General features: G+C 53.6%; 1 protein-coding gene across 2 annotated transcripts in view; it reads left to right on the top strand.

Moving 5' to 3' along the window:
- The first annotated feature begins 3,725 nt into the window (after window positions 1–3,725).
- The window catches only part of SLC38A10 (solute carrier family 38 member 10), a 52,102-nt gene continuing 41,249 nt past the window's right edge, over window positions 3,726–14,578 (top strand). The window contains exons 1-2 of one of the 2 annotated variants that reach the window (XM_025362345.1): window positions 3,726–4,774; window positions 10,656–10,773. In XM_025362345.1, coding sequence (XP_025218130.1) covers window positions 4,676–4,774; window positions 10,656–10,773 — 217 coding nt within the window. In that variant the 5' untranslated portion in view covers window positions 3,726–4,675. The remainder of the gene's footprint in view (window positions 4,775–10,655; window positions 10,774–14,578) is intronic. The other variant, XM_025362346.1, reaches the window with a different exon arrangement.

Raw genomic sequence — 14,578 nt, 5'->3', positions numbered from 1 at the left:
CTAATTTGTAACAAGAACAAATTAGAGCCACAAAGAGATTCCATTTCATTCACTGGACTGGCCAAACTGACAAAAACCAAATGTTGGAGTAGAGGCCCGCAAGCGAAGCCCTGAGGCCGCACTGGGCCAGCTGCTGTTTTTGTAAATAAAGTTTTTTTTTTTTTTTTTTTTTTTTTTTGAGACGGAGTCTCGCTGTGTCACCCAGGCTGGAGTGCAGTGGCGCGATCTCGGCTCACTGCAAGCTCCGCCTCCCGGGTTTACGCCATTCTCCTGCCTCAGCCTCCGAGTAGCTGGGACTACAGGCGCCCGCCACCACGCCCGGCTAGTTTTTTGTATTTTTAGTAGAGACGGGGTTTCACCATGTTAGTCAGGATGGTCTCGATCTCCTGACCTCGTGATCCACCCGCCTCGGCCTCCCAAAGTGCTGGGATTACAGGGTTGAGCCACCGCGCCCGGCCGTAAATAAAGTTTTATTGGAACACAGAGACGCCCACTTGTTTACATGTTGTCTCTGGCTGCTTCTGATCTGTAATGGCAGAACTGGATATTTGTGAGACCATTTGGCTTTGCGAGAGACTAATGACACAACTGAATACTTGCGAGAGACCATTTGGCCCGCAAATCAAAAAATATTTACTATCTGACTCTTAATAGAAAGTTTGCCAACCTTTGCTGTAAACCAGGAAGAGCTCTTATAGCTACTTTGAAGAGCAATTTGGCAAGATCTAGTGAAGTAATTTAGGTACGCATACGCTTGACTCTGCAATTCCACTTGTAGGTATTTACCCTAGAGAGACTTGAACAAACACACATTCAGGAGACAAGTCTGTTCACCACATCGCTGTCTCTAAGGCAAGTGACTGGACACAACTCAGGTGCCCTCAGCAGGAGAATGGATGTGGATCTGGGCTAGTTAAGTACCGGAGTTCCACAGAGCAGCAAGAATGAGACTCAGAGCACATGCAACATGATGGCAATTCTTGTAAACAAAGTTGAATTGGCCGGGCGCGGTGGCTCATGCCTGTAATCCCAGCTCGCAGGGAGGCAGAGGCGGGAGGACGGCTTGAGCCCAGGAGTTGGAGACCTGCCTGGGCAATACAGCGAGACCCTGTTCTCCACAAAAAGGAAAAAAAAAAAAGACAAAAAAAGAAATTTAAGTGTAACAAAGCTGAATGAAAAAGAAAGTTGCAGAAGAGCACATAGATGTAATTCAATTCTTACAACAGACCAAAATGCAAAGGTGCCCCATCCCAATACACTACTGAACTAGTCAGGCTACAGCTTTGGGTTCACGAAACAGAGTCCAAAATCATGGTGAGCCCAAGGAGCTGGTTTGTCATTCCCTCCTGGAGCAGTTGGGAGGAGGTAGTCACGGATGGGCATGGCGGTTCGGCTCCACGAGTTGTCCAGGGATCCAGGATCCTTCTAGCTTGGTGCTCCACTCTGCCACGGTATCACCGGTCTGCACTGTCCGAGATGGCTTCCGACCATCATGTCTAGGTTCCAAACAGCATGATGAAGAAGCGGCAGACCCCCTCCTAAGAAATGACCTAGGGCCGGGCTAGGTGGCTCAAGCCTGTAATCCCAGCACTTTGGGAGGCCGAGACGGGCGGATCACGAGGTCAGGAGATCGAGACCATCCTGGCTAACACGGTGAAACCCCGTCTCTACTAAAAAATACAAAAAACTAGCCGGGCGAGGTGGCGGGCGCCTGTAGTCCCAGCTACTCCGGCGGCTGAAGCAGGATAATGGCGCAAACCCGGGAGGCGGAGCTTGCAGTGAGCTGAGATCTGGCCACTGCACTCTAGCCTGGGCTACAGAGCAAGACTCCGTCTCAAAAAAAAAAAAAAAAAAAAAAAAAGAAATGACCTAGAAGTTTCTCCTGTCATTTCTGCTTCTTATTGTTCAGAACTTGGTCACATAGCCAGCCCTACCTGCAAGGGACACTGGCAAGGGCCTTTTTTTTTTTTTTGAGATAAAGTCTTGCCCTGTTGCCCAGGCTGGAGTGCAATGGCACGATCTCGGCTCATTGTAACCTTCACCTCCCAGGTTCAAGCGATTCTCCTGGCTCAGCCTCCCGAGTACTTGGGATGACAGGTGCACGCCACCACACCCGGCTAATTTTTTGTATCTTTAGTAGAGATGAGGTTTCACCATGTTGGCCAGGCTGGCCTCAAATTCCTAACCTCGTGATCTGCCCGCCTCGGCCTCTCAAAGTGCTGAGATTACAGGTGTGAGCCACCACGCCCAGCTGGAAGTGTATTCTTGATCCTAGGCAGTCATACATGCAGGTCAACCCCTATTAATTTGGAAAATGGAATAAACGAATATTGAGACAAACAGCTGGGCACAGTGGCTCATGCCTGTAATCCTAGCACTTTGGGAGGCCGAGGTGAGCAGATTGCTTGAGCCCATGAGTTTGAGACCAGCCTGGGCAAAATGACAAAATCCCATCTCTACAAAAAAAGTAAAAATTAGCTGGGCATGGTGGCACACACCTGTAGTTTCAGCTACTGAGGGCCTGAAGTGGGAGGATCACTTTAGCCCGGGAGGCAGAGGCTGAAGCAAGCAGAGATTGCGCCACTGCACTCCACTCCAGACTGGGCGACAGAGTGAGACCCCGTCTCAAAAAAAAAAAAAAAAAAGAGAGAGAGACAAATAGTCCTCCCTATAATTGTTTAGGGATAGATCCATATATGGTACACCTTTAAAGTAATGAACTGATAAAATCTGGATCGTGATGATAGCAGTGAAGAGGGGAAGAAGGTGGAACTGGGGAGGAACTGAAAGTGAGGATCTAAGTCTCTGGTAATATTTTGTTCTTAAAGCTGAAGAGCGGGTCCATGGTATTTGTTATTTGTGAAAACATACATTTCAGTTTGCCAGCCTACCTTGCATGCACAACGTTTTATGAAAATTACATAATAAAAAGGAGGTTATGGAATGTGTGTGCCATTTCATTTATATAAAAGTAAATGGGCTGGGCATGGTGGCTCACGCCTGTAATCCCAGCACTTTGGGAGGCCGAGGTAGGCGGATCATCTGAGGTCGCGAGTTCAAGACCAGCCTGGCCACCATGGTGAAACCCCCTCTCTACTAAAAATACAAAATTAGCCGGGCATGGTAGTGGGCGCCTGTAATTCCAGCTACTTGGGAGGCTGAGGCATGAGAATAGTTTGAACCCGGGAGGTGGAGGTTGCAGTGAGCCGAGATTGCACCACCGCATTCCAGCCTGGGCAACAGAGCAAGACTCTCACTCAAAAAAAAAAAAAAAAGACTGCAGGCATTTGTGATTTTGCCTGTGTATTTAATTAGTCTTTACCCAGGCATTTCCTCCTGTTCTCCTGAGGATGGGGCACAGCCTTACCTGATGGCTGCACTGTAGTGCCTGAGGAACTGGCCTCTGTTCTAAGACCCCTGGTCCTGCAGGTGCTGCAGACACGACCTCCTTTCCTCTGCCGTCCTCCCCCAGCAGCCTGGAATCACTTGCTCCTTCCCAGCCCTCCGCTCTACGCGCTCAGTCAGCAGACTCTGAGTGAGCAGCTAGGTGCCAGGAATCCACAGATCTACCAGTACCCTTCTCTGTTCTCTCCTCTCCCCAGTCTCCATTTCCTACCCGAGGAATTCTCATTTGTCCTTCAAGCTCCAGCCTAGAAGCCACCTCCTTCTGGAAGTCCTCCCGGGTTTCCCTGGTCACGTAAGCCTCCATCTCTCCTGTCCCCTACCGGAATGTCCCTTGCTCTTTTCGTATGAGAAGGTGAAGTTCTCCACTGCCACTGCTCTGGGCGCAGCTCTGAAGCGCACCGCCTCCCCTTAGAGCTGTGTGACCTTAGCGGAGTGACCGAGCCTCTCTGTGCCTAGCGTTTCATTCCTACCTCATAGATGCTAATTTCTCAGAACAGGCTAATTTTCGGCTCAGGCAGTCAGGGCCCCCGCCCTCGTGCCCTGGCGCCAAGCACTCGCCCCAAAATCGTTTCTGGGGATAAAGGTCTAAAAGGAACCCTTAAACCTGCTCCTTCCCGGAGGGCACAGCGCCTCCCCTTCTCTCCAGCCCGCGACTGCCCATCCAAACCGAGGCCTCGCGGGGCGAGTCCCTTGTTCTCCAGCTCGTTGAACTGGGACCCTGGGCACCGGTCGGCGGGACCAGCTCCGCGAACCGGACAGCTGCGCGGTCCTCTGATCCCCGCCAGCCCAGTTTCCGCCCGCCCTTCCGGGCCCGCCTCTCATTGGCTCGCGTCCCACCAAGCCCCACCCCCGGTCGTCACTTCCGGGCAACGGAGCCCGCGGAAGGCGGAAGTGTGAGTGCCGCGGAGGCGGCTGAGTTGAGCTGATGTGGCCCTAGCTGGCTCCGCGGCTCCTCCGAGTCCGGGCTCGGAGATTCACACGCGGCCCGTGAGACCGAGCGAGGGACGCATGGCCCTGAGGCGGCCGCGGGGCTTGGCGGGGTCTGGAGGTTGACCTCCTCCCCGCAGCCGGCCTTCGAGGCTGCCTCCTCCAGGCAGCCTCCGGGGCCCGCGCCCGCGGTTGCTCAGGCTCCCGTGCGCCTGCCCGTCCCCGCCCCACCGGTGTCCCGGACGTTGGAACCTGTGACCGTGGCCTCGAGCTGGGCTTCTAAAACCGGCCGCAGCCCGGCGACCCCCGAGGCCTCTCGCCCCGGGTCCCTAGACCTCTCACTATGACCGCGGCCGCCGCCTCCAACTGGGGGCTGATCACGAACATCGTGAACAGCATCGTAGGGGTCAGTGTCCTCACCATGCCCTTCTGCTTCAAACAGGTGAGTCCGGTGGGCCCGGAGGTCACCGCCCTCGCCTCCCCCGCAGAGGGGCCGTCTGGCCGGGTCGTCCTGGTTAAAGTTCCCGCCGGGGCAGGGCTTCGCTGGGCGGGTGCAGGCGGCCGCGGGCGGGGCGACCCTCGGGGTCCCGGCGCAGTTCCCGCAGAGAATCCGTGGATGAGAAGCGCACGGCGTTGGCCCTGGCCGCCCGTGTCAGCCCAGGCCGGAAAGTTCGCCACAGTCAAAAACTCGATACCGAAGCAAAGTCTAACAAAGCAAAATGATCCTCCAGAATCGGAAGGGAACTGCGGGACTCTGTGTTTTTACATTTTATCCTGTTTTAAAAAACTCTGACCCAACTGCACCTGTTTTCAGAAGCACACAACTCTCCCCTCCCAGGCTTCGACATTAGATAGGGGCCTTGGTTGCAAGGTGATTAAAAACATCCACCAGGTTGTACACCTAAGATCTGCGTTTCACAACAACTGCACATTTGGCCGGCACACCTGTAATCCCAGCACTTTGGGAGGCTGAGGCGGGTGGATCACCTGAGGTCAGGAGTTCAAGACCAACCTGACCAACATGGTGAAACCCTGTCTCTACTAAAAATACAAAAATTAGCTGGGGGTGGTGGCACATGCCTGTAATCCCAGCTGCTCTGGAAGCTGAGACAGGAGAATCGCTTGAACCCGGGAGGCGGAGGTTACAATGAACTGAAGGTTGCAGTGAGCCGAGATCACTCCATTGCACTCCAGCCTGGGTGACAGAGCGAGACTCCGTCTCAAAAACAAACAAAAAAAAACTGCACGTTTGACCTAATGTGTGCAAATGTTACCACAGTTGAAAAAGATCTCATATACAAAAAGTTTAGCGTCATTCCAGCATTGAATAACATGTCAAAGAAAATGGCCATTTCTAAGTGTCATCTGTTTAATCCACAGTAAACAAGCATTTAGTGCTTTGGAAAAGAAATGCTGACTGAAACGTTACCAAGTAGGTAGAAAAATGAAAACAAGATGTATATTTTGAAACAAAATGGCACCAGTAGTTTAATTTTAGATGAGCAAACACTGTGTTTTTCATATTCATTATCTTTGGGATAAAAATATCCAAAAAATGTTTTCAGCCTGGGCAACATAAGTAAGACCCTGTCTCTATGCAAACATTTAAAAGTTAGCTGGACACAGCGGTACATACCTGTAGTCCCAGCTGCTCAGGAGGCTGAGGCAGGAGGATCACTTGAGCCCAGGAGTTTGAGGTTATAGTGAGCTATGATTGCACCGCTGCACTCCAGCCTGGGCAACACAGCAGGACCCCATCTCTAAAAAAAAAAAAAACAACTTTTTTTTTTTTTGATCAAGGAATTTTCAAACCTTTCTGTAGAGCCCTCCAGGCTCTTGTGTCTGAGTTGTTTGCCTGATATGGTTGGTGAGCCTGTGGGAGGAAGACAGGGCTACATGCCTCCAGAGCCCCCGGGGCAGCATCTGGTCTGGACGTGGAGAATGCCAGCTTTCTGCCAGCCACATCTGGGTGTTTCTGGAACGACTACATGTCCCAGTGTCCACTGTGACTTGCCTGGCAGCAGAACTGCATTCTGGGATGTGGAGTGGTGACTGGTCCTCCTCCTGCAAGTCAAAGGCTGTCATCTTTGTTTTTTTGTTTTTTCGAGATGGAGTCTTGCTCTGTCACCCAGGCTGGAGTGCATTGACGCAATCTCGGCTCACTGCAACCTCCGCCTCCTGGGTTCAAGTGATTCTCCTGCCTCAGCCTCCCAAGTAGCTGGGATTACAGGCATGTGCCACCACGCCGGCTAATTTTTTTTTTTTTTTTTAGTAGAGACAGGGTTTCACCATGTTGGTTGGGCTGGTCTCGAACTCCTGATCTCAGGTGATCCACCCACCTCGGCCTCCCAAAGTGCTGGGATTACAGGCGTGAACCACCGCGCCCGGTCCCAAATGCTGTCATCTTTGACGCCTGTCAGTGAAGTGCCACCGTGGAAGGGGCTCTGGTTTAGACACCTGTGAAAATACATCTTAGGGCCTAGAAGATCCAGCTGTCTCCAGCCGTGGACCACCTGCCATGTGGTGGACACTAGGCCCCTGCCAGAGCATGTGCTGATTAGTCAGGCATCTGCACAGACCTGTCAGGAAGTGAAGGACAAGAGACGTCCCTCCGAGTCCTGAGGGCTGCCGAGAGGGAGGCCCAGTTGCTCTGAGCTGGCCGCAGCGTCTCCTCCACGGCAGCCTCCTTGGACCAGGGCGCAGGGAGAGGCCAGCAGGTGATTTGGGGATGTGTGATTAGTGTTTGGCAGCCTTGTCATTGAAAAACTTTGGTTTAGTGTTGGTTTTTTTGCTTGTTTTAGTAGTTTTGGTACATATATATATATATATATATATATAAGCACACACACACATATATGGCCGGGCACATATGGCCTGTAATCCCAGCACACTTTGGGAGGGTGGATCAAGAGGTCAGGAGTTCAAGACCAGCGAGGCCAAGATGGTAAAACCCCATCTCTACTAAAAATACAAAAATTAGCTGGGCACGATGTCAGGCGCCTGTAATCCCAGCTACTCGGGAGTCCGAGGCAAGAGAATCGCGTGAACCCAGGGAGTGGAGGTTGCAGTGAGCCAAGATTGCGCCACTGCACTCCAGCCTGGGCAATAGGGTGAGACTACGTCTCCAAAAAAAAAAAAAAAAAGTGTGTGCGCATATATATAAAATAAACATTTTATTGAAGTTTGACATACAAAAATGTGTACACACGTCTTCAGATGTGCTGTTGATGTATGTTCATATAATGAACAAACCCGTGTGACTAGCTCCCAAATTAAGGAGCACACTCCGTGGCCGTGGCCGGCCTACCCCAGGGCACACTGCTGACCCCTAGTGTGCCACGGTGGTGCTGCCTGGTTTGAACTGAGGCAGGCGGATCCTGCCGTGCAGGTGTCTAGTGCTAGTGTCTGGCTTGCACTCTGGTATTTGCTGCACCGCTGTGTGTGCCTGTGTGTAGTTCATCCCTGCGAGGCATTTATGGTGTCTCCTATTGGGAGCTCTTGTGATGGCCTGAGGAGTTGGCCAGGCATTGGCAAGGGGTGCGTTTCTGCTGGGTGCGTGCCTGTGTGGAGTGACCAGGCCCCAGGGTGTGTGTGCTCCGCTCTGGAACTGCCATGTGGATGCAGTCAGTGGCGCACATGCTGGCCTGCGTCCCCAGTAGCATTGGGTATCATGTCTTTTCCACTGGAGCCATTCTGATGAGTGCTTGCTGATACCTCATGAGTTTTTGGTGTTAATAGACTTACTTTTTTTTTTTTTTTTTCCCCCCGAGATGGAGTCTTACTCTGTCACCCAGGCTGGAGTGCAGTGGTTCAATCTTGGCTCACTGCAGCCTCTACCTCCCGGGTTCAGGTGATTCTCCTGCCTCAGCCTCCTGGGTAACTGGGATTATAGGTGCCCACCCCACGCCCGGCTAATTTTTTGTGTGTGTTTTCGGTAGAGGTGGGAGTCTCACCATGTTGGCCAGGCTGGTCTCAAACTCCTGACCTCAAAAGATCCACCTGCCTTGGCCTCCCGAAGTGTTGGGATTACAGGCGTGAGCCAGTGCGCCCGGCCAGACTTACGCGTTTGAGCAGTTTTAAGTCTACAGAACAACAGGGTGGAAACTGCAGCACCCCTGCCCCCGTCGCCGTCCTGCCTGGTTCACATGACTGACATCTCGCGCTAGGGTGGCGGTCCTTGTGTTTTTTTATTTTTATTTTTTGAAATGGAGTCTAGCTCTGTCGCCCAGGCTGGAGTGTAGTGGCATGACCTCGGCTCACTGCAAGCTCTGCCTCCCGAGTATCTGGGACTACAGGCGCCCGCCACCACGCCTGGCTAATTTTTTGTATTTTTAGTAGAGACAGGGTTTCACCGTGTTAGCCAGGATGGTCTCGATCTCCTGACCTCGTGATCCACCCACCTTGGCCTACCAAAGCGCTGGGATTACAGGCGTGAGCCACCTCTCCCGGCCGGTCCTTGTGTTTTATTTTATTTTTTTTTTTTTGAGACGGAGTCTCGCTGTGTCGCCCAGGCTGGAGTGCAGTGGCCGGATCTCAGCTCACTGCAAGCTCCGCCTCCCGGGTTTTTACGCCATTCTCCTGCCTCAGCCTCCCGAGTAGCCGGGACTACAGGCGCCCGCCACCTCGCCCGGCTAGTTTTTCGTATTTTTTTTTAGTAGAGACGGGGTTTCACCGTGTTAGCCAGGATGGTCTCGAACTCCTGACCTCGTGATCCGCCCGTCTCGGCCTCCCAAAGTGCTGGGATTACAGGCTTGAGCCACCGCGCCCGGCCGTGTTTTAAGTGTCACCTCGATGGAGGTAGTGGACATGCAGCAAGATTCACTCTCTCTTTTTTTTTTTGAGACAGAGTCTCGCTCTGTCACCCAGGCTGCGATCTTGGCTCACTGCAAACTCTACCTTCCGGGTTCACACCCTTCTCCTGCCTCAGCCTCCTGAGTAGCTGGGACTACAGGCGCCCGCCACCATGCCCAGCTCATTTTTTATATTTTTAGTAGAGACGGGGTTTCACCGTGTTAGCCAGGATGGTCTCGAGCTCCTGACCTCGTGATCCGCCCGCCTTGGCCTCCCAAAGTGCTGGGATTACAGGTGTGAGCCACCGCGCCTGGCCTTTTTTTGTTTCCCTTGAGACAGAGTTTCGCTCTGTCGCCAGCCTGGAGTGCAATGGCACAATCTCAGCTGAACTGCAACCTTTGACTCCCTGGTTCAAGTGATTCTCCTGCCACAGCCTCCCAAGTAGCTGGGATTACAGGCGTGCACCACCACGCCCAGCTAATTTTTGTATTTTTAGTAATGATGGGATTTCACCATGTTGGCCAGGCTGGTCTTGATCTCCTGACCTCGTGATCTGCCCACCTCAACCTCCCAAAGTGCTGGGATTACAGGTGTGAGCCACCGCGCCCGGCCGATTGACTCCCTTCAGGGTGCAGGTTACGGGCTTGCTGTGTAACCACCACAGTCAAACATAGAACACAGCTCCATCTCCCAGAGGGTCCCCACGTACCCCTTTGTCACCAGCCAATCTCCGTACCCCCAGCCCCTGGCAACACTGACCTATTCCATGGCCTAAAAGTTTACCTTTTCTGAACGTCCTGTAAACAGAATGACACTATTTGTAGCATTCAGAGTCCAGCTGCCTTTGCTCAGCATGGTGCGTTCAAGTCCCATCCGCGTCACGGTGGTTGTCTGTAGTCATCCCTTTTTCCTGCTGACTAATATTCCCTTATTCGAATGGACCACAGTTTGTATCCATTCACTTGTTGAAGGACATTTGGGCTGTTTTCCATTTTTGGGTTGTGGATAAACATGCTGTAAACATTGGCATACAGGTTTTTCATGAACACGTTTTCAATCCTCTTGGGTAAGTGAATACCTAGGGGGGCAGTTAATCCCCAGGTCACACAGTAAGTGTCTGTTTAACTTATGAGAACGGGGAAAATGGCACTGTTAATCTCTTCCTTCTAGAACATGTTCATTACTCGTAGCTGTGGACTCAAGTGGCTAAAGATGGTGCACATAGGGCATGTGCAGAGAACAAGGGGGTATTAGTTGGCAGCACCCAGCCGTCCATGAAGACTTGAGGCAGGGACTGGGAAGGAGATGGCGCCCCTATGCTCTGCGCATGCAGCTTTGTCCCTGGACGAGGCACGCGGCCGCCACACTGAGGAAATGCACCTTTCGGTGCTAGGAAGTGTCGCGTTCGGCAGGAGACTGGGATGGAGCGGGGCCTGTGGGTGAAGAGGGTGCTCATGAGCTGGGTGTGTGGGGTGAGGGCCTCTGAGGAGCGCCAGCTGCTGTGAACATGTGTTCCTGTCTCCACCCTGCAGTGCGGCATCGTCCTGGGGGCGCTACTCTTGGTCTTCTGCTCCTGGATGACGCACCAGTCGTGCATGTTCTTGGTGAAGTCGGCCAGCCTGAGCAAGCGGAGGACCTACGCCGGCCTGGGTGAGGCACCCTCTCCACAAGGTGGCTCTGGACCTGGGGGCGGGGGCCTCATTCCATTTATTTGTTTATTTTCTTATTCCATTTATTTTCTCTACGTTATTCTTCCGCAGTTCCTTGGACAGCAGGTTTTTTCCTTTATTTTAAAATATAATGCTACAAAAAAATGAGCCGGGTGTAGTTGCATGTGCCTGTCGTCCCAGCTATTATTTGGGAGGCTGAGGTGCGAGGATCACCTGAGCCTGGGAGTCTGAGGTGGCAGTGAGCTGTGACCACGCCACTGTACTCCCGCCTGGGTGAAAGAATTATAAATTTTAAAAAAATGCAGTTAAAACAAAAAATCTGCCGGGCGCAGTGGCTCGTGCCTGCACTTTGGCAGGCCGACGCAGGCGGATTATTTGAGGTCAGGAGTTCGAGACCAGCCTGGACAACATGGTGAGACCCCATGTCTACCAAAAATACAAAAAATTAGCCAGACATGGTGGCAGACACCTGTAATTCCAGCTACTCGGGAGGCTGAGGCTGGAGAATCTCTTGAACCCGGGAGGTGGAGGCTGTAGTGAGCTGAGATTATGCCGCTGCACTTGAGCCTTGGTGACAGAGTGAGACTGTCTGAAAAAACTAGAAAAACCTGTTACAAGCACATGCTTCAAAATTGGAATGCCACAGAAGGGTGTGAGGCACGAGGCCTCCCTGTCATCCTGTGCTCCCACCTGCTCCCATGCAGCTTCCGCTTCTAAACTCAGGCCGAGACAGCCGTCCTTACAGTGCTGGTACAGGCCTGCTCACTGTCTCTCCCGGACACCAGACGTCGTCCCGCGGAGCTGCCTGCAGAGAACCTTGCTGTGCTCCCCAGCTCGGAATTCCGTGGAGGAAGCTCCTCGGGCCCAGGCTGTTGCTGGGGTTCGGCGGCTCCTCTCCCAGCGGCTTTGTCCTTCCCCTGATGCTGTTGGTTGCAGTTTTGTTTCCTTCAGTTCTTTCTTGCTTTCATGCTGTTTCAGCCAGGAGAGAAGGCTGCGCTTCCTGCCTCATTTCCGTGTGGAATACGTCCTACGTTGTCGTCGAGGGTGCCATCCCTCACCTTCCCGTCTGCCCGCGGGCTGTGTGACCCACACTGTCTCCCTGCCCGCCCCAGGCTCGGCACCTCTCGGCTCCACATTCCATTCTGGGGGCATCCAGCACGGGTGTTGAAATTCCAGCGTCCGTATTCTCAGGAGTTGGCCCTGTGGGTTCCAGTAAAAATGCCCGGCCTTGTGATGAAGGCTCTGGGCCCTCCAGCCAGCGTGTGGCTGGGGTGTCGGGTCCTCCCTGCAGAAGGCCATCCTGCCTCTGGGCTCACAGCTCCCACGGCAGAGCGAGGAGGCAGAGGGAGAGGAAATGGTATTTAGGAGTCCAGGGGGCCAAACGAAATAAAAACACCTGCAGGGTCCACACGGGGGTCCTGGCCTCCCAGCCTCCGCTTCTCCCCAGTCCCCTTTGTGTTGCCACAGAGAGAGAGTCCTGCGTTCGTTTCCGCCCTCAGAACCAGAGGGGATGCGTTCCTTCTCTTCTCTTCCTGATGAGAATGGCACTGTCAGAGCCTTTTCTTTTTTTTTTTTTTTTTTTTTTTTTGAGACGGAGTCTCACTGTGTCTCCCAGACTGGAGTGCAGTGGCGCGATCTCGGCTCACTGCAAGCTCCGCCCCCCGGGTTCACGCCATTCTCCCGCCTCAGCCTCCCAAGTAGCTGGGACTACAGGCGCCCGCTACCGCGCCCGGCTAGTTTTTTGTATTTTTAGTAGAGACGGGGTTTCACCATGTTAGCCAGGATAGTCTCGATCTCCTGACCTTGTGATCCACCCGCCTCGGCCTCCCAAAGTGCTGGGATTATAGGCTTGAGCCACTGCGCCCGGCCTGTCAGAGCCTTTTCTTGTTGTTATTTGAGGAAGTGAAGTTCACCGTTAAATCTGATCCACAGTGAGATGGCCTAATTCAACTTGGGCTGAAACATGCCTACTGGAAGCCATGAGGCACAGCGCCTGGGCAGGCCCCTTCCTGGGTCTGCAGAGCTATGGCCTACAGGGTGACCCTTTTCTCCGCACTGAGATCTCTGTACAGAGTTTCTGTGGCAGAGGCCGCAACTCAAGTACTTAGCTGTGTCCTGGAAGAAGACCGGTGACCCACGGCTGGGGAGGCCCCCATTTCTGATAGCTGGCTGTCTTATTCATTGAAAGTCCCCCTGCCGGGCGTAGTGGCTCACGCCTGTAATCCCAGCACTTTGGGAGGCCGAGGCAGGTGGATCACGAGGTCAGGAGATCGAGACCATCCTCGCTAACACAGTGAAACCCCGTCTCTACTAAAAATACAAAAAAATTAGCCGGGTGTAGTGGCGGGCGCCTGTAGTCCCAGCTACTCGGGAGGCTGAGGCAGGAGAATGGCGGGAACCCGGGAGGCGGAGCTTTCAGTGAGCTGAGATCTCACCACTGCACTCCAGCCTGGGCGACAGAACGAGACTCCGTCTCAAAAAAAAAAAAAAAAAAAAAAGAAAGTCCCCGAACAGTCAAACCAGTTTGGCTACATGTGAAAGACTGGAAGAAAATTGCCGGGCGGGTGCTCTTCTATGCTGCCTGGAGCTCCTACCTGAGCTTCCAGCCTTTAACTGGCTGGGGTGACCGCAGTCCACGTCTGCCTGCCAGAAACAAACAAGATTCAAAACACCAAGCGTGTCTCAGGTTATGCCTTTGACACCAAACATGAAGGTTCCACTGCGTGAGCTCCGGACAGAGGCCCCTGGGCCCAGCCGCCCTGCGTCAGCCACAGTCTGCCCTGGCTCGTCTTAGAAGTGGAGAGACACGCGCTGGGAGAGGCATCCCTGGGGAGGGTAAGATGAGAATCTCCCGGAGCTGAGGCGAGGCCGTCGTGCAGAGCGGACAGCAGCTCCACGCTGCAGTCTTCAGGAGGCGCCGGGCTGGGTCCCGTCCTTGCACACAGAGACTTATCTTCCCTGGGATGGCCGGGTGGTTTCCTCCGAATGGCATCTGTCCCCACCAAGACACGGGTTTGCAGCGTGATGGTTCCTTGGGTTGGTAGCCCAGGGAGGTGGCCGCTGGTCACTTAACCCTCCCCGCTCTCCTCCAGTGCCAGGTGCCAGCCTGGAGAGGTGTCGTTTCTTGTTGGTATTTGTGTATTTCTCTGTGCTATTTGCTGTTGCTGGTTGTGGGTGGTTTTTGTCGTTTTCATCAGCTCACTTGCTGCTTCCTTTACCCTGAGTGTCTTGCCTGGACATGGACTTTTCTAAATCCCTCTTCAGAAGACACGCAGATGCACCAGTCATTCAACCTCCTTCAGCTGTCGCGGCTTCTCGTGATGCTGTTCTGAGCCCCAGACGCTGTCCTGCTGAGAATTGTGCCTGAACCCCGGCGTGCGTGGTCTGGGCTAGAAACCGCCTCCCCCAGCAGCAGCAACCGTTTGGCCCCCACACGGCCTCTGAGTTCTCGGTTGTGAGCAGCGGGATCAGGGGTGCTGCCTGTGTTCCATCATTGGGTGGTCCGGGCTTCTGTGGCTCCTGTGCCGGCGCTGGGGGACATCTGACTGGACCCAGGGCAGGGTGCACCCTGCATGGCGGCCGCGGCCTCAGAGCTCGCCGCTCACAAACACCTCCACCCTGGCGGGGGCTGGGCCAGCACTGGGAGTCCACACTCGGGGGAGGGCCGGGTCCCCGGGACCTTGCTGGGTGCTTCAGCCTCTTCCTCTCTTTCCCTGTGCCAGTCCAGGCAGGATGCGAAGGAGTGGGGTCCGACTGGGGCTGGTGTTTGAAGCTGGGGAGAAGTT

The sequence above is a fragment of the Theropithecus gelada genome, chromosome 16, assembly GCF_003255815.1.
Source record: "Theropithecus gelada isolate Dixy chromosome 16, Tgel_1.0, whole genome shotgun sequence".
NCBI classification, from domain to species: domain Eukaryota; kingdom Metazoa; phylum Chordata; class Mammalia; order Primates; family Cercopithecidae; genus Theropithecus; species Theropithecus gelada.
The sequence above is the reverse complement of the archived record's forward strand: the minus strand, read 5'-3'. Positions and strand labels throughout refer to the sequence as shown.